The 20035-nt window shown below is 43.5% G+C and overlaps 1 protein-coding gene across 2 annotated transcripts in view; it reads right to left on the bottom strand.

Moving 5' to 3' along the window:
• FNDC3B (fibronectin type III domain containing 3B) overlaps positions 1–20035 on the bottom strand; it is a 549281-nt gene that overhangs the window by 27090 nt on the left and 502156 nt on the right. For both annotated transcript variants that reach the window (XM_030216206.1, XM_030216207.1), the window contains one exon: positions 632–844. In XM_030216206.1, coding sequence (XP_030072066.1) covers positions 632–844 — 213 coding nt within the window. The remainder of the gene's footprint in view (positions 1–631; positions 845–20035) is intronic.

The raw sequence follows: 20035 nt of genomic DNA, 5'->3' as shown, positions 1-20035 counted from the left end.
CTACACACTAATTCTGCCTTGTCATAGATTCTGTGACTGGTTGCAGGGGGCCTCAGTGATCACCCCACCCCTGAAGGGTGGCCTAGCATTTGAGTACCGGCACCTTTTCCAGTGTCTGCTAAAATTGACCTGTGGTCCCCAAGTTTTAATGAAAGAGCTCAGGCTCTACACACCAACTCTGCCTTGCCATAGATTATGTGACTGGTTGCAGGGGGCCTGGCTATTGTGGGGTGGGTCCCTTAGTGATCACCCCACTCCCTGAAGGGTGGCCTGGCATTTGAGTACCGGCACCTTTTCCGCTACAAAATATGCACCTGTAGAGAATCAAAGGGTAAGACTGCAAATCAGCAGTGAGTATGAAGGATTTCCAGCCTTTTGCATCTTTCACATCATCCTCTTTACTGAAAAAGATCACCTACAGAAGTGATTTGAGGCCCAGTCCTCAGGACACACCCAGGCAGTCAGGGTTTCAGGATACCCACAACGAATACGCTTCAGATGGATGTTGTGCATGTAAATATGTCTCGGGCATATTAATTGTAGGTATCCTGAAAACCTGACTGGCTGAGTGTGGGCCCTGAGAACTGGGCGAAGAACCTCTGACTTGAGGTAAGGCAAACCACGAACTTACCTTTTGTTTCGATCTTCTATCTGAAGGATGTACATCAGGTCTTCAGCAGCGTGAGTTCGGGAGCTACTGTCTCCCCATTTCAGCTTCAGACTCTGAGGACCAGCTGCAGCACATTCCAGCCGAGGTGGCAAAGGTGGTAGAGGGCTGGTTTTTGCCTTAATAGTGTGGCTGAACGGCCCGGCTCCAATTCCATTCACAGCCTGAATCCGGATTCTACAAAATCAAACATTCAGCTGACACAATGACAGAAAACCATACCTACAGTGCAACACTAACATAGTAACATAGTAGGTGACGGCAGAAAAAGACCTGCACGGTCCATCCAGTCTGCCCAACAAAACTCATATTTGCTGCTTTTTGTGTATACCCTACTTTGATTTGTACCTGTGCTCTTCAGGGCACAGACCGTATAAGTCTGCCCCGCACTATCCTCACCTCCCCAGCCCTGCCTCCCAACCCCGGCTCTGGCACAGACCGTACAAGTCTGTCCAGCACTATCCCCGCCTCCCAACCACCAGTCCCGCTTCCCACCACCGGCTCTGGCACAGACCGTATAAGTCTGCCCAGCCCTATCCCCGCCTCCCAACCACCAGCCCCACCTCCCGATCTTTACTAAGCTCCTGAGGATCCATTCCTTCGGCACAGGATTCCTTTATGCTTATCCCATGCATGTTTGAATTCCGTTACCGTTTTCATTTCCACCACCTCCCGCGGGAGGGCATTCCAAGCATCCACTACTCTCTCCGTGAAAAAATACTTCCTGACATTTTTCTTGAGTCTGCCCCCCTTCAATCTCATTTCATGTCCTCTCGTTCTACCACCTTCCCATCTCTGGAAAAGATTCACTATAGTGAGCTGAACTGTTTGCTCTAGGACCTTATCAATCTGATATCTGCACATTTACAGCACCTGGATCACGAGAGCAAAATCCACCTCAAAGAAATATTCCCAAACTAGAAATGATACAGTTAGATTGATTTATTTGATGACAATCCCACCAGAAAACATGCATGTCACATGCCTGCAGCAGAAATGCTTTGTATGCATGTTGCTCATGTGTTACATTCATGATACACAAACAAAAAAAACAGCACCACGGGCCTTTAAAAATGGAACACAGTTCTTTAATGAATGAGCCTTGACAAAAAAACGGGTCTTTTTGTCAAGGCTCATTCATTAAAGAACTGTGTTCCATTTTTAAAGGCCCGTGGTGCTGTTTTTTTTGTTTGGACTTTAGTTTGTACTTTGTTCCCTCTTTTTTGTTATAACCACATTCATGATACACATAATTAAGGAGCAGAAAACTCACTACTTATGGTCTCAAATACCGTTCCCTCTAAGCATAGAGGGAGTCCTCCACCGACAGACCTGCCAGAGGGTGGTGCTGTTTCATTAACACATTTGGAATAGTGAGGGACAGGCAAGCTCTGAATGAATCCAGGGAACCCACCTGTCTCTAGTCACTGAAAACACAATATTGAAACAGCACCTCCCCCCCCCCCCCATCCCGGAAACGATGCAGTTGGAGGATTCCCGCTCAGCTTAGTGAGAACAGTGATCTCAAATGAATGCTGTTTAACATACATTTTTGTTTACACTCAGCAAACGTGAAATATGGAACATAAAGGAACTCCCACCTGCTCCCTGACACCCCCAGACAAAATTCTACTGTAGATTTGCTTCTGAACCTTAAAACAGATCAAGAAAAATTAGGAGCTGAGGATACAGCATTTTATCAAGGCACTAATAGGGCAATTCTATAACTGGTGCCTCTTTTATAACTGAACCTAGGCACCAAGGTTTCATTAGATAATATTAGTGTAACTGGCTATCCATGCTCCTAATAATTATGCACAAGTGGGAGCTCCACTCATGCTGCACCCCTGCAGATGCCCCTTTGCAGATATGAACTATGTAGGTTACTCAGGTATTTGCAGAATAGCACTTGGAACCCATACGTTTCATGTAAATGCGCACATGCATGCATAAATACTAGTATTCTAAACATTTACACAGGGAAGACACGTATAAACTTGAGCGCCTGGGTTATAGAACTGCTCTTTTATTCCAAATATCCCCCTAAGCTCGATGTTATGCTACAGTTCAAGCTTGAAGATGCTTATATGGTCTGTGCCAGAGCCGGTGGTGGGAGGCGGGGATAGTGCTGGGCAGACTTATACGGTCTGTGCCAGAGCTGGTGGTGGGATGCGGGACTGGTAGTTGGGAGGCGGGGATAGTGCTGGGCAGACTTATAGGGTCTGTGCCCTGAAGAGGACAGTACAAATAAAAAAGTAGCACATCTGAATTTATCTTCTTGGGCAGACTGGATGGACCGTGCAGGTCTTTTTCTGCCGTCATCTACTATGTTTACAAGTACAAATTTCATAATTTCAGAGATTTTGCTCAGCCTGTATCTGGCTGATATTTTGAACAGAAGAAGTTACTAACTAATACAAGGCGGTTAGCTTAGCGGGGTTTAAAAAAGGTTTGGCCGGCTTCCTAAAGGATAAGTCCATAGACCATTATTAAAATGACTTGGGGAAAATCCACTGCTTATTTCTGGGATACGCAGCATAAAATGTATTTAACTTTTTTGGGATCTTGCCAGGTATTTGTGACCTGGATTGGCCACCGCTGGAAACAGGATACTGGGCTTGATGGACCTTTGGTCTGTCCCAGTGTGGCAATACTTATGTACTTAAGTGACTAGGCCGCAGGCAGAAACGTGCAAGATTTGCTTGCTTGTTTACAAAACTTATTCTATCTTGCTTTAAATGGATATGTTCTAAAGAGGACATTTTCAAAATTCCACACACAGCTTTCAGGTCTCCAGTACTTTGTGTTCGCTCAGCAGGGTGTTCAGGTACTTAACTACCTGCTGAGTTTGCAGATGCAGATTTCTGGTCAGGAGTCATGTACATATAGTTAAAAATAAACATCATTCATATAAAATGGATGGAGAGATAGGTAGAAGTGGGTTAGTTCAGCTGCTGGGAAATCAGTGAGAGGGTAGAAACAGGTTAACCTAAAGGAATCATCTGGGCATTTTTATTCCACTCGATGTGGATCCCAAAGAACAAAGAAAGTGTGGACAAACCCCACAGCGTTACAATAAAATCCCACAGAATAACAATCAAATCAAAATTACAATCAGATTAGTAAAATAAACCTAATTTCCAGCTGACAGATCCATCAAGTATTATTTATAGTTTTAATCACTCTCCTAAAATTAGTATAACAAATAATCTTTCTAATATCCTTAGGTAGCTTATTCTAAAGTTTTAGGCCTCGGCCTATGATAGACCTGCTTCTCATGGTCATCCTGCGGCACTTTGACACAAATGGCACAATCAATCTAATCTCCTGTAAAGAATGGAGAGTTCTAGAAGCAGAGTATAATGAAACTGTATCAGAAAGATAGTCCAGTGCCAAACTAGTCAGTAAGTGGATAGAGCAGGGATTTTCAACCCAGTCCTTGGGGCACAGCAAGGACTGGGTTGAAAACTTCTGGGATAGAGGATAAGAAGATGGATAAGTGGGTGGGAAGGTGTGAGGGAGAATGAAGGCACATGGAGGAACGAGGAGGCTCGAGAGGGAGGGAGACTGGGTAGAGTCTTTTCCCCTGGGGGACTGGAGAAAAGAAAAAGACTACAATTCCCAGCAGCCCCTGAGTAGGTCCCTTGGTAGAGACAGGGACTTCAATCCCCAACAGTCCCCAGAGGAGGTCGGGAGAAGGGCAAGGGAAGGGTGTTGGCAAAACCTGTCCCAGAGAGCCAGGATGAGGGAAGGAGTTCTGAACCTGCCCAATCAAGCAAATGGAGAGCAGCTGAGCAATGGGTGTGGGGCGGAAGCTATGGACTGGCAAGGGGAAGAAAAGGAGGAAGAACTAGAGCAAGGGGAGCCCATGGAGATTGCTGCTCTGACTAAAGGAAGTGAAACAGGAGAGGGCTGCTCGGGAGGAGAGCCTGGTAGAAGGAGGGAAATGGTGGCTATCCCACGAGGGGAGCTGAGAGAACAGGTTTACCACGGAAGGGTCATGTGGGTGGTGGTCAGGGTATAATGCTGACCTGGCTGGGGAGGGACCCTTGCCACTCTCCCTAGATTGATTTCTTTTGAAAGGGAGAGAGGAGGAGTGGTGGTTTTGGGCATAACTGCTATACATGAACTGCTGGGAGTTTGAACCCTTTCTGAACTGCTGTGTTTGGGGAATTGTTGTGCCTAACTGCCGACATGAACTGCTGGGGAGGGTTTAAACCCTTTCTGGAGCTACCGTGTTTGGAGAATTACTTTGCATACCTGCTGTACATGAACTGCTGGGAGTTTGAGCTATTTTGTTTGAAGAATTGCTTTGCATAACTGCTTTATATGAACTGCTGAGATTCTGGATCCTTTTGGGGTTTTTTTGTTTTTGTTTTTGAATACTATGCTGTTGAACTGCTATGCTTCTTGAGAAATGCTGTGGTGGGAACTACCTTTGGAGGAGCAGTTGACACAAAGGGATTAATGATCTGACCTTGTGGATTGCCGTGTGCTCTTTAGCAGTGGATTACAGCACGCAGCTCAGCTAAAGGGCCGAGGGACTCAAGAGCCTCCTGGTGCAGGAGACTTTTCCAAGAGTCTCCCGGTGGTGGAGACCTTACAAAGGTCAGTGAAAGGGTAGAGAAATGTGCAGAGGTCCTGGATTCAGGCTACCTAGATGCTGGATTCCTTGAATCAGGAGACTTGGTTCAGGAGATTCCCAAACTGATCATTCTATTTCCAGTGGTCCCACATTGGTGGCTGATTTTTTTTTTCTTTAACTTCATCTTCAGATGTGAACTAATTATTTAATGCAAAGGAAGCATTTGCATTAACATTTAGCTCACTTTGCTGCATCGGAAGCAATTCTCTATGCAGCTTGTTAACATGCATTACCATAACCCTTGGTTTATTTCCTGCTTAGGCACAGTTTTTTGTGCATTAGAATCTTTTTTGCATCAGAACTTCTATGAGCATCCAGAAAGTCTGCGCTACACCTGAAGTAAAAGCACTGTACTAAGGACAGAACGGTTTATTAGATCAGTTCCTAAATGACAGATGGACATATTCAGTAGCAGGAGCTAAGAGACCATCCTAGGGAACACAGTCAGGAACGACAAGACTTTGAGGAGAATCAAACAACAGCGTAAAATCAAACTCACTGAGTTCAGCATGTAAATAACTGCTCCAATTTTGGACCCCTGCCCTCAAAAGCTCATCAGCCTCCTTTCAGTATTGGCACTTGCATTTCTCAATTATATGCTCCACACAAAAATTGAATCAAGATACATCCACAGAGCCTTACTAAACCATATACACAGTGAAACAAAAGACAGCTAGATGACAAGATCTGATTTTCAAGGACTGGAATGCCCACAATCTAACGATAACAAACCTAAATACCATTTAAAATAAAGGAGAGCATAAAAGCTCAATTATAGCTACGCTAAGACCATCTAATGGTAGCAATGTTCCTCTTTGCCTATGTTGCCAAATCTTGATAATTATTTTATGTCATTACCCCAGCTGCTCTGGTTTCCTCTCTTTTTTGCCCTCTAGAAGTAAATTAGGTACTCAACCACCAGAACCTCCGAGTACATCACTACAGAATTTGATTTCCCCTTTTGACGAGATCTTTTATTAGGGACCTTGCACCTACCAACATTTCACAGACACATTCCTGCCAGTCTTATTATCCTCTGTATAATTTACAGAGAGTTACCAGCACTTTCTCTGCACGCCTATGTATTTTTCTCTATAAAGTTTGAAAAAATATCACTTAGAAGTGGACACAAGATTAATGAAATCACTGTGTCACGGACCATAACCCTTTATAAACTTTGAAGTAGACCTCTTTATTCACCTTGTCTTTCCTTTTCACTCTATCACAATTACACAATCACTAGCACTTTCTTCACTCTTATCTTTCACAATTTTTTATTCTTCGATTTTTATTTACAAAGTTGGTCATATTGTTGGTGTATATCTTATTTTTTTGAGGACTCCTGATGAAGGCGTTGATGCCAAAACACAGCCTGTGTTGAGTCTCATTGTCTCACTACAATTATTAATTCTGAGCACACGTGCATTGTACACCACTGTTGAATAAAGGCCATCCTTGATGAAATCCTGGTTCACCCGTTGGGTCATTCCCACTGTGTTTCTTCTGTGTTTGCGTCATGTGAGATCATCTTGATTTTCTTCTTTCTTTGTACAGACGTGTTTGAAATCATGTCATTCCAACAAATCTCCAGAATTCTAGGTATGGTCTTCATGATTTCTTCACTATGGGGCCCTTTTAATGAGCCGCATAGGCGCCCACGTGTGCCAAATTGAAGCTACTGCCTGGTTACTGCGTGGCCCTTGAGGTAATTTCAATTTTGGCGGGCGTCCGCTACACGCGTCTGAAATATGTTTTTTATTTTCTGATGTGCGGCAGCTACGTGCGTCAAGTGGAATTTGACGCACGTAAACCATTACCGCCCAGTTACCGCGTGAGACCGTACCGCTAGGTCAATGGCTTGCAGTAAGGTCTCAGACCTAAAATGGACGCATGGCAATTTTCATTTTACCGCACATCCATTTTCGGCCCAAAAAAAATAGGCATTTTTTGTAGGTGTGCTAAAATTTAATTCTGCACGCGCCCAAAACACGCGTTTAACACTACCACAGGCCATTTTTCAGCACACCTTAGTAAAAGGACCCCTGTAAGTCTATGTTTCACTTCTGTATCCTATGGCTGAGAAGGTGTATGCAACTCAGAAGACTTCCCTTTAAGAATAAAGAGTTGCACAGGGATAGAAATCTAACCCGTCCCCGCAAGAATTTAACCTGTCCTCACAAGAATTTAATGGTACCTAAAAATATTCCAGTCGGCTCTCTGTCTCTCTCTGGGTTTCAGCCGAGGAACTGCACACAAGGAACAGAAGTTGGAACTTGGAACACTCTGGTGTGCACATGTAAGACTCGTCTCCGATTTGCCGGCACTGTGTGCTGAGAGGTTGCCAAATGCATACGCCAGTAGGTCAGGTGACCTCTGATGCTCATGCCTGTATCAGAGCTGAGGCCTGTGCATCAGTCCGGGAGCAGAGAGGGTTAATGGAAGACTTTCCACATCTGCACTGTTAAAGCAAGGAGGAGGAAGAAGCAGCACTCAAAGAGCTTGGTACTTGGTAGGTGAGAGGCTGGCGATAGTGCAGCTTACACTTCCAAGGGAACCCTGCAGGAACTGCTTCCATCTCCACAGGAACCCCACAGAACTGCTTCCCACAAAACCCATTCTCGTGCGGGTCTCTATTTAAGAATAAGCAACTCCTTACAAGTGGCAAAACAACTATAACTTTCACAATTCCTCTTTCTACATCTGTTAAATATTTTCCATCTTCCTAAATATTTATATCTGTTTGAGAGATTTTTTTTTTTTTGTATGTGGATGCTTCATCTCCGCAGCACAAACTAAATACATGAGGAATTTTAACAAAAACATCGAGCTTGACAGCATATTAATAATCATAACTACTATAGTTCAATTATCAGGGAATGACCCATAGCCCACATAATCCATGATCCTATGCAGATCGTGCAATACTGATTGACTGACTTAAATATTTTGCAATTCAAGGTTTAGTGTTATAGCGATTTACCTCCTTTTTGACTGGGAGATCTCAGGCAATCAATTTACAGGTAGTTTCTGTACTCCGAAACCCGTGTCATCTGGTGTCCCACAAGAGTCTGCTTTATCAGCAATCCTGTTTAATATCTATTTCATAAACAAAAAAGCAACACTGGGCCTTCAGGATTGAGATGATCAAAGTCTCTTGTTTATTAATTGACGGATAGACCCGACACGGGCCGTGTTTCGGCGCACTGGCGCCTGGTCAGCTAATCCTGATCTAAAATTGTAGGTGGTACTGTCACAGTGTAGCATGGACAACGCTGTCAGTCTAAAAAAAACGCCAAACAGACTGACAGCGCTGTCCATGCTGATTACGCTCTCGGAGCAATTGAGACTCTATTCCATATCAAAGGTGCTACACTGTGACAGTACCACCTACAATTTTTGACCAGGATTAGCTGACCCCTGAGGCAGGCGCCAGTGCGCCGAAACACGGCCCGTGTCGGGTCTATCCGTCAATTAATAAACAAGAGACTTTGATCATCTCAATCCTGAAGGCCCAGTGTTGCTTTTTTTGTTTCTGTATTATTTTGTGTGCTGTTTTACCCTCTCTTTTGTGTCTGTGTAATATCTATTTCATACCATTATGTTACAAACCACATGGACTAAGGGGGTAATTAACTATAGGTTGCGTTGGGATGACGAATGCCTAACTAGATAATTAGTGCCAATAACTGGCAATTATTGGCACTACTTATTTAACTTTACGAGCATCCAAATAAGGGGGCACAGAAATGGGAGGGTCACGGGCAGTTTGGGGCAGAGCATGGGCGTGGTTTTTGATTACACGCCTAATTATAGAATAAGGGGGCTCAGTATCTAAATTTAGGTGCAGGCACTTGCATCACATTTTCATCGGTACAAATGGGCGCACTTAAATTTAAGCACTGAAGAGACAGTGCAACAGCACTCCCCCACTGGCAGGACTGTAGGTGGAGGACTCCCGCTCAAACTGAAACTGTGTTTGAGATGCCAAGATCCTGAAGGCAGTAATTCCAGTTCCATCTTGCTGAATAAAAGTATGCAACATTATTATTATTATTAGCATTCGTATAGCGCTACCAGACGCACACAGCGCTGAACACCTGATACAAAGAGACAGTCCCTGCTCAAAAGAGCTTACAATCTAAGTAATACAGACAGACAAGACAGTTACGGGTGAGGGAAGTAATGGGTGAGAAGGGAGGAAGGGACAAGGGGAGGGCAATTGTGGCTAGGAGCTAAAAGCAGCAGTGAAAAGGTGGGGTTTCAGCATAGATTTGAAAACAGGTAGAGATGGAGCTAGGTGTATAGGTCCAGGAAGTCTATTCCAGGTATTAAGGTGCCGCGAGAGAAAAGGAGCAAAGCCTGGAGTTAGCAGTTGAGGAGAAGGAGGACGACAAGAGAGACTAGTCCAGTGAGCGGAGTTCACGGGGAGGAACGTAGGGAGAGATGAGAGCGGAGAGGTAATGGGGGGCTGCAGAGTGGATGCATTTAAAGGTCAGTACGAGAAGTTTAAACTGAATGCGGAAGCGGACAGGGAGCCAGTGAAGTGACTTGAGGAGCGGGCTAGTGTGGGTATAACGATTCTGGCGGAAAACAAGTCGTGCCGCAGAATTTTGGACAGATTGGAGAGGAGAGAGATGGCTGAGCGGAAGACCAGTGAGAAGTAAATTGCAATAGTCCAAGCGAGAGGCGACAAGGGTTTGGACAAGGGTTCTGGCAGCGTATTCAGAAAGGAAGGAGCGAATTTTGCTAATATTGTAGATAAAGAAGCGACAGGATTTGGCGATCTGTTGAATATGGGCAGAGAAGGAGAGAGAGGAATCAAAGATGACTCCAAGGTTACGAGCCCAGGAGACAGGGAGGATGTGAGAGCCATTAACAGAGATAGAGAAAGGGGGGAGAGGGGAGGTGGGTTTAGGGGGAAAAATGAGAAGTTCAGTTTTATTGCACTCCACTTAGCTCTTTGTGCAGAATATAAATATATGCATAAATAAATAAACAAGCTAGGATTTATATTTCATACATTCAAAACCCTGCTTTAAGAAGCAGGTCGTAAAAGCTACTTCCTTTTACCACTGCTAATGCAACAGGACAACTAGAAACTTGGCAAATGACAGAAGACAAAGGCCATATGGCCTATCCAGTATGCCCTTCTACATCATCCACTATCTCTTCTACCCCCCCTAACAGATCCCAAGTGTCTGTCCCATGCTTTCTTAAATTCAGATACAGTCATGCAAACCTCGCCCCTGATGCTGTCTTGCAATCTGCTCTACAACCCAGAAGAACTTGTTCTTATGTTGCCTCGCTGGTCCACGAAGGAGCAAAAGTGGAAGCCTCTTGCACATGAGCGCCTCTCGTCTGTGGTGGAAATGAGCTCATTCCAGCACTAAAGGCTACTAGTTTTCTGCCATGTTGCCATCATGCAGTCCAAACCTTTCATCTTTCAGCACGGGTCAGGACGGCTATTTTGTCATTCCTACCCGACGTGACTCAAAACATCATCTGATGTGTGGCCTTAACGTGGCCAGCCCTGCCTTGCTATGCTGGATTAAAGCCAACTCCTCCACCTGCCCCTTCTGGCCCAAAGATTACTCAAGCCAGTGGAGTACCAAGGAGGGGGGGGGGCAGTCTGCCCCGGGTGCACGCCGCTGGCGGGGGGGGGGGGGGTGCCGTGCGCCGGTCAGCGTCGTTCGTTTCCATGCTCCCTCTGCCCCGGAACAGGAAGTAACCTGTTCCGGGGCAGAAGGAGCATGGAAACGAACGACGCTGACCGGCGTGCGGCACCCCCCCAGCGGCGTGCACCCGGGGAGGGGGTTCTTTTGCCGAGGTGGGGGGTGTCCCTTCACTGGGGGGTCGCGCTGAACTGGGGAGGGGGGGGGCCGGGCGCATCTGCGATCCGCCCCGGGTGTCAGCGCCCCTCGGAACGCCACTGACTCAAGCTGCCATCCTGGTGATGGGGGGGGGGGCCAAAAAAAACCTAACGAAGAGCAAGGGAGTCAGCTGCAAGCAAGGTAGTTGTGTTTGAGCCCCCACCCTTCTCTCCGAATCTGCTTTATCAGGGAAAGTCAGGGTTGAAAAAAAAAAATCCTGCCGCTGGGCTGGGAACCAGCTTAAGCATCTGCCCAGCAAGAGTTAACATCTGTGCTCTCTCTCTCCTCCCCTGCTTGTGGATCAGGGTCAGAGTGACTGACCAATGTCCAAATTAGGCCTTTTGTTGCTGGGCAAGTGCCTGAGCACATCCCATGCATTTAGGAGTCGGATGCCTGCTTAATCTAATTATCTGCCGTGCATCTTCTTTCCTAGAATTAATCAGCACTGTAATCCAACTAGATAGGAATAAATAGGAGCAGAGATGTGGCTGAAGCGGAAAAGAAGCCGAAGAACAGTAGTAGAATGGCGCTTACAGAGATGCACTGAAGCAGAGGGTGACATTCAAAGCCCTTATGTGGTCGCTTAATAACTTTTTGGTTTTTTTCGTTTAAATAAAAAGGCCCGCACATAGAATGGAGGAGTAGCCTAATGGTTAGCTCAGTGGCCTGAGAACCAGGGGAACAGGGTTCGAGTCCCACTGCAGCTCCTTATAACTGGGCAAGTCACTTAATCCTCCACTGCTCCAGGTACAAAATAAGTACCTGTATATCTACTATAATAAAAAGCAACCTCAACGTTCTGAGGACACTGACGTCACTGAAGTCAGTCAGTCTCCCAGAACGGTTCGTGGATTCATGGTGGTGAAGCCACCCCACAGACCCGTGCCCCGCCCTCGCGTCAAACGTCATGTCGAGGGCAGGAAAAAAAAAATCAACAAACGGTTGACCCCCCCCCCCCCAAAGCTGCAGCTGAACACAAGGACCTCCAGCACCCCCCCCGCAACAACCCCCTCCTGAGACACCCACCTTCGCGTTGCTTTGCCGGCGGGGGACCCGAAACCCCGCCAGCACAAGCCCTGTCTGCTCACTACGGCGTCATCTTCGGCGTTCCTAGCCTGTGGAGGCAGGGCTTCTGTGCGTCTGACGTCCTGCACGTGCACGACGTCAGACGCACAGAACTCCGCCCTGCACAGCTACCAACGCCGACGATGACGCCGTAGTCAGCACACAGGGCTTGTGCTGGCGGGGTTTCGGGTCCCCCGCCGGCAAAGCAACGCGAAGGTGGGTGCGATGGGCACGGTGGGTCGGATGGCTGCGGCCGGATGCATCGCCGTGGGTGGGATGGTGCCGGGAGGGGGGGGGGGGCATCGCACCTCACACGCAACTGCTAAATTAAGAAAACCTTGCTAGCGCCCGTTTCATTTGTGTCAGAAACGGGCCTTTTTTACTAGTAACTTATAAACCACTTTTATTGTAACCACAGAAATCTCATCCCCCTTCCTTTTAAGACTTAAATTTTGACAGTATAAATAGCTATGTGACCAAATTTAACTATTTCAAATGGGGTGTGATTTCAGGCCGAGCTTAAACTTCTACAGAGAGCAACAATATTCAGCTGTTTTATGGATAATTTGGATGCTTAACTCCAACCATAGATACAGCAGGGATAAATCTTATATGAACATGTCATATGGACAGGATCACTGAAAATATACATAAAGTGATCTGGATTACTTTATGCATGCAACGCTCACCTAAATACCAGTGTTTCTCAAGAAATACCCTCATACAGATATATCTCATGGATATCTTGAAAACAACCCAAAGACCTCGTCATATTCAGATGCTGTGCCAAATCCGAAGATATGCTGCTGCTGTCTCCTCTGCGTCCCACGGGATTCCTGGCTTGAACGCACTGCAATGCCCCGATGGTCCCACAGTGGGAACACTGCATGTGCAACTTTCTTTAAATCAATCACCTTACTTTCTAACTCTTCCTACTTTCTTACCCTTCTATATGTTACATCTTTGCTTTACCCTTCGCTATCACCTATAATGTTCTATTACGTATTGTGTTGACATTGTAAATAGTATACCATGCCATATTTTGTATTGTTTTTGAATATTTTTACTGCTGTAATTGTCTATTGCTCATGCTTGATCTATTCTTACTGTACACTGCCTTGAGTGAATTCCTTCAAAAAGGCCGTAAATAAATCCTAATAAATAAATAAACGTCGCCATTCATCCCGACTCTCCCAAGCGCAGCACAACATGTCCCAAGTGACGAGTCAGGATTTCTCCCTCTGCACCAAGAAGAACTTGCAGCCCTCCAAGCAATTCGAAGTCAAACTTTAGTCAGACCTAACACTGCCGGCTGCTCCCCCCAAGCTCAGTCTCCACAAGTCTTATCACAGATGAGAAAAGCTCAGGACTGATACTCTGTCCCAAGCTCTCCAGCAAACCTTTCTCTCTCTTTTTTTTTTAAGGTTGTGCCAATGGAAAAGGAGAGCTCCATGGGAATCAGGGGACAGGTGAAGGGAGGGAAGAAGTAAATTTGCGGGGCACCAGAGACAGGGATCTGAAGACCTCCAGATACGACTCTACAGACTCAAGCCACCTGCAAAGCTCAATTGGAGACCAGCTGACCAACTGGACCAGGAGCAAATCACTCAGAACCAGAGGCTTAAAAGTGTGTCCATCCAGCTGCTTGAGATAGAAAATACTGAGGAACTGGACTGGATGCCAAGAGAGATGTTTCCCAGCTCGGTTTTCAGTTCTCTATCTCTAACTGCTGGTTGATGGACACATTATCTCACAGGTTCTGGAATACTGGGAAGCTAAGTAATTAAATTTATTTACTTACAAAGTCTTGAAAGACCACATGGCCACAGTAAAGCTTCAATGCAGTTTACAATAAATAAAATAAGGGAATAGAAAAGGTGGGGGGACTTTAGAGAACGGAGAGAGACTTGACTGAGAATGAAGATCAAGAGTCGGAACAGAGAGTAGATCGAATAAGATGGGTCTCGAGAAGAGATATGAATTTAGTGAATGAGGCTTCTGATCTGAGAGAAAGTGGAAGATAGTTCCAAAGTTTATAGAATTGCCCACTTAAAAGTCAATTCTATAATGAGGCCCCCATTTGTATGCATTACATGAACGTTTAAGTGTACAGAATACCACCACTTATGCACTCAACTAGCAGCAGAACACCTAAGCATTGTTCTGTAAGGGCATGTGTAACTGGAGTAAATGCAAGGAGGACATTCACATGGGTGGAGTATGGGAGGAGCCCTTGCCACATCTGGGTGCCCACTTTTACATCAGGTTTAAATGTAAGGCTCAGTGATGCTGGGTTACACTAGTATTCTACCATGCAATCCTGGTGCCCAGATGCCGTTTTAAATTAGGCTCTCACTATACAGTACTGGCCCACCTAAATGGAGGTGCCCACTTATAGAACTGTCCCCTTAGAGGAAATTATGCATTAACAGCCTTAACTATACTATAAAACCCAACAGAATTAGTTGAAAATATACCGAGAGTACTTGCCCTGGGTGGGACTCTTTTGCTAAAATTCCCTTGTTGATAATTTTTGACCTTAAAGAGCTCTTAGAATTTTTTGTTGACTAGAAAGATATGCTCATCAGAAAGTAATCCTCTCTTAGCTCCTTAACCAGCTGATACCAGTTTCAAATGTAATTCTCCTTATATTTGAGGACCTGTTTACTAAGTAGCGCCAGAGACACGTTAGTGTTTTTAGCGCACACTACGCAGTAGCACATGCTAACCGTGTACATGCCTATAATATTCCTATGGACATCTACACGGTTAGAGCACACGATAAAAATTCTAGGGCACCGTAGTAAACAGAGCCGTTGGTTCATTTATTCTTACTTAAGTATTGCCATACGGGGACAGACCGAAGGTCAATCAAGCCCAGCATCCTGTTTCCAACAGTGGCCAATCCAGGTCACAACTACCTGGCAAGATCTCAAAAAAGTACAATACATTTTATGTTTATCCTAGAAATATGCAGTGGATTTTCCCCAAGTTATTTTAATAATGGTCTATGGACTTTTCTTTTAGGAAGCTATCCAAACCTTTTTTTTAAACCCAATAAGCTAATTGCTTTTGCCACATTCTCTGGCAATGAATTCCAGAGTTTAATTACATGTGAAGTGACAAAATATTTTCTCCAATTTGTTTTAAATTTACTACTTTGTCCTAGTATTTTTGGAAAGAGTAAACAAGCGATTCATGTCTACCCGTTCCATTCCACTCATTATTTTATAGACCTCTATCATATCTCCCCTCAGCTGTCTTTCCTCCAAGCTGAAGAGCCCTAGCTGCTTTAACCTTTCCTCATAGGGAAGTTGTCCCATCCCCTTTATCATTTTCGTCGCCCTTCTCTGTACCTTTTCTAATTCCACTCTATCTATTTTGAGATGCTGTGACCAGAAATGCACACAGTATTCGAGGTGCAATCACACCATGGAGTGATACAACATCCTCATTTTTGTTTTCCATTCCTTTCCTAATAATACCTAATATTCTATTTGCATTCTTAGCTGCTGCCGCCCACTAAGCAGTGGGTTTCAATGTATCATCAACAATGACACCTACATCCTTTTCCTGGTCGGTGACTCCTAATGTGGAACCTTGCATTACGTAGGTATAGATTGGGTTCCTCTTTCCCACATGCATCACTTTACATGTCATCTGCCATTTGGATGCCCAGTTTCCCAGTCTCATAAGATCCTCTTGCAATTTAACAACTTTGAATAACTTTGTGTCATCAGCAAATTTAATTACCTCACTAGTTACTCCCATCTCTAGATCATTTATAAATATGTTAAAAAGCAGAGGTCTCAACACAAACCTCTAGGGAACCCCATTATCTACCCTTCTCCATTGAGAATACTGAGCATTTAACCCTATTCTCTGTTTTCTATCTTTTAACCAGTTTTTAATCCACAATAGTACACTACCTCCTATCCCATGATGCTCCAATTTCCTCTGCAGTCTTTCATGAGCTTCTTTGTCAAATGCCGTTTAAAAAACCAGATACACAATATCAACTGGCTGACCTTTATCCAAATGAAAGACATGTAATAGATTGGTGAGGCAAGATTTCCCTTCACTATAGCCATGTTGGCTTTGTCTCGTTAATCCATGCTTTTGAATATGATCTGTTATTTTGTTCTTTATAACAGTCTCTTCCATTTTAGACCAGACCCAACGTCAGGGTGGCCGGTCTATAATTTCCCGTATCACCTCTGGAACCTTTTTTAAAAATCGGCATTACATTGGCCAGCCTCCAATCTTCCGGTACCGTGCTTTATTTTAAAGATAACTTACATATTATTAACAATGGTTCCACAAATTCATTTTTCATTTCTATCAGTACTCTGGGATGAATACCATCTGGTCCTGGCAATTTGCTACTCTTCAGTTTGTCAAATTATGCCATTACATCCTCCAGGTTTATAGAGTTTCTCTGACTCATCAGCTTTGAATAACTTTTGTGGCACCAGTATCTCTCCCAAATCTTCCTTGGTGAAGACCGAAGCAAACAATTCATTTAATCTCTCCGCTATGGCTTTGTCTTCCCTGAGTGCTCTTTTTACCCCTTGGTCATCTAGCGGTCCAACTGATTCTTTTGCCGGCTTCTTGCTTTTAATATTCCTAAAAAATATTTTACTATGTGTTTTTGCCTCCAACGCAATCTTTGTTCAAAGCCTCTCTTTGTCTTCCTTATCAGAGCTTTGCATTTGACTTGTCATTCCTTATGCTTATTATTTAAGTCAGATCCTTCTTCCATTTTCTGAAGGATTTTCTTTCAGTTCTAATAGCTTCCTTCACCTCACTTTTTAATCATGCCGGCTCTTGTTTGGCCTTCCTTCCTCCTTTTTTAATACACGGAATATATTTGGCCTGGGCTTCCAGGATGGTATTTTTGAACAGCGTCCATGCCTAATGTAAATTTTTGACCTTCGCAGCTGCTCCTCTAATTTTTTTTTTCACCGTTCTTCTCATTTTATCATAGTCTCCTTTTTGAAAGTTAAATGTTAATGTATTAGATTTCCTGTGTGTATTTACTCCAAAGCCGATATCAAATCTGATCATATTATGATCAATGTTATCAAGCGGCCCCATCACCAGATCACATGCTGCATTAAGGACTAGGTCTAGAATTTTTCCTCCTCTTGTTGGGTGGGTCCTGTACCAGCTGCTCCATAAAGCAGTCCTTGATTTTGTCAAGGAATTTTACCTCCCTAGCATGCCCGATGTTATATTTACCTAGTCAATACTGGGGTAATTAAAATCACTGTATAGTATCGGAATAAGTAGAATCCAAAATCCACAATAATCCAAAAACAATTCTACAATCAACTATGAGTATTCAAGAGTAGATAGAAATCAAATGAAAAAATAGTGGAGAGAAAAAAAGACTTCAGTAAATACCGGATACACCTCTTTGTAAAGGACACGCCTTTTAAATAGAGAAGGAACCTCTTAATCATTAGTCTTTTAAAAAAACTCCACTTCATTTACTTTTATATTCATAGTACCATCTCACCCTTGTAAACACTCATTAAGGGCGGACACACTGCTTCATATCAAAAAGCAAAAAATATAATTATTACTTATCTTGGACGGTGACTACTTCCATCTGTGAAACTTCACGAATTTCTTTCTTTACTTCTCTTTCTTTGTAATTCCCGACAGGGAAGCCCTGTTTCACCACTATCTGGCTGCTTCAGGGGAAAATATACTTATTCAACACCTCCAAGAACAATTGACTCACCAGCATACTGTCCTCTGGCATCTACATAGAAATGGCGGTCGGCGTCTTTGTTGAATCTTCCAGATTAAATACTCAGCGTCTGACGTCCTTCCGTTCCCATGACTCATACTCATAGTTGATTGTAGAATTGTTTTTGGATTATTGTGGTAATTAAAATCACCCATTATTATTGTGTTTCCCAGTTTGTTAGCCTCCTAATTTCTGATAACAGTTCTACATCCGTCTGTTAATCCTAGCCAGGTGAATGGTAGTACAATCGTATCACTATCCTTTTCCTCTTTGCATATGAAATTTCATTCCACAGGGATTCCAAGAAGTGTTTTGTTTCTTGCAGAATTTTCAATCTATTTGATTTAAGGCTGTCCTTAACATATAATGCTACCCCTCCACCAATTTGATCCACCCTTCTGTTATTGTTAATTTCTTAGATTGGTCCCAAGCATTATTGAAGTCTGATAATTATATTATTGAATGTTAATTTTCTTTTTGGTATTGTTACCTTATTTCTGTACATTCATGATTTCTTTTGGATGTTATAAAAATTTGAGCATAAATAAAAAAATTACAAAAAAAATGATTTAGTTGAAAGTACTATTTCTTTAACTATTTTTCATTTCCTTAAAATGAAGAAGAGAGAGAGAGAGACTGGAAGTATTATACAAATTATTAAACCCTTATCAAACTATCTAGTGCTTTAATTAAATGTCTAGACACCCTATATAAGTCAAATGATTTGTAATTTTTCATGTTTTAGCTAGAATCTAGTCTTGCATTTTCCCACTGGTTCATCTAAACACTCAACCAACTTCTGATCCTTTAAAAGCTCTTGAAAAAAATGCCATCATTCAAATATTTTCCTGACCCAGGAGTATAAACACTTCAAACAGAGTTGTCCTTTCAGTTTTATACTGGGCCAACTGTAGAGTGTTCCGCTCGGCAGCAAAAGGAAATATTTGCAAATTAATCTTAAGTGAACTGACATGAGAAGAGTTTGATACCAACATTCCCATATAATAGCTACATTTTCTGATGCTCACAAACAATTTGTTTATTGAGTTTCCGTGTACCTTTGGTAGCTTTAGTATCTATTTTTTTAGTTATAACAGTATTACAGTCAGACCTAAATAGAAACCTTTTCCTAACAACAGTGACTGAAGCGTAAGATTCCTCCCCCTTGCTTATGCTTGCTTTATTGGATATACTGCATTATGAAAAATAATATATGTATTTATTAACAAAGCAGTGTACAAGGTTAAAATCCATAATAAAAAATGAAAAAGGGATGGATAGGAAACAAAGAGAAGATTAGGTTATAGTATACTGGGGAAGGTGGAGATGAAAATATACCCATGATCAGGGCTTTTTTTGAGGGGGTACTTGGGGGTACTGAGTACTGGCACCTCTTCCATTGCCTGCTAAAATTGACCCATGAACCCCAAGTTTTAATGATAGAGGTCAGGCTTTACGCACCAATTCTGTCTTGTAATAGATTCTGTGACTGGTTCCAGGGGGGCCTGGCTATTACGGGGTGGGTCCCTCAGTGATCATCCCACTCCTGAAGGGTGGCCTAGAATTTCAGTACCGGCACCTTTTTTGCTAGAAGAAACGCACTGCCCATGACACAAATGAAACCGGAAAAGGTGCAGGGCCCAGCGTGTCCGCGAATGGGCAGATTAAGGGGCCCTTTTTACTAAAGTGTGATAAAAATCTGGGCTTACTGCATTTTAACACGGTACTTTTCCATGTACTAAGCCCAGATTTAATGCGGCATTTACGGGAGATTTAAAAAATATATATTTTCACACAGATTGTGTGCTAATGTTGTCATTACCATGCGGCACCTACATACAGTTACTTACTTACTGCCTGGATAACGCAAGAATGACTGAATGCCCACTCTCTGCCCATGACGTCCCCTCTCAAAAAAAAAAAAAGTAACGTGCGGTTTATCGCTTGCTAATAGGCAAAATACCACAAAACACTTTAGCATGTTTTGCTGTAGCCTGTTCCTGCATGGGCTGTGGAGTCGGAAGTAATTT

The sequence above is a fragment of the Microcaecilia unicolor genome, chromosome 10, assembly GCF_901765095.1.
Source record: "Microcaecilia unicolor chromosome 10, aMicUni1.1, whole genome shotgun sequence".
NCBI lineage: Eukaryota > Metazoa > Chordata > Amphibia > Gymnophiona > Siphonopidae > Microcaecilia > Microcaecilia unicolor.
The sequence above is the reverse complement of the archived record's forward strand: the minus strand, read 5'-3'. Positions and strand labels throughout refer to the sequence as shown.